The following is a 242-nucleotide window of genomic DNA, read 5'->3' on the forward strand; positions in this document are numbered from 1 at the left end:
GCGGGGCGCCTGGGCGGGGGGTCCACCCCCGCCGCACCACCAAGTTCACCGGTGTCATCACCCAGGGACGTGACTCCCAGATCCAGTACGGGACAAGGGGCCAGGGCTGGGGACATGGGGTGGGGCAGCACAGGGGGACCCCGCTCCCAACCTGTCTCCTTCCTCGCACAGCGAGGACTTTGTCACCAGCTTCTACGTGGGCTTCAGCAACGACAGCCAGAACTGGGTGATGTACACCAACG

At 66.1% G+C, this 242-nt stretch overlaps 1 protein-coding gene across 1 annotated transcript in view; it reads left to right on the forward strand.

The window, feature by feature from the left end:
- LOC104404254 (adipocyte enhancer-binding protein 1-like) overlaps positions 1-242 on the forward strand; it is a gene marked incomplete at both ends in the record, with an annotated part of 2693 nt that overhangs the window by 592 nt on the left and 1859 nt on the right. Inside the window, 2 exon segments of the mRNA XM_010012640.1 lie at positions 20-85; positions 172-241. Coding sequence (XP_010010942.1) covers positions 20-85; positions 172-241 — 136 coding nt within the window.

This window comes from Nestor notabilis, unplaced genomic scaffold (assembly GCF_000696875.1).
Source record: "Nestor notabilis isolate BGI_N333 unplaced genomic scaffold, ASM69687v1 scaffold19484, whole genome shotgun sequence".
Classification (NCBI taxonomy): Eukaryota; Metazoa; Chordata; class Aves; order Psittaciformes; family Psittacidae; genus Nestor; species Nestor notabilis.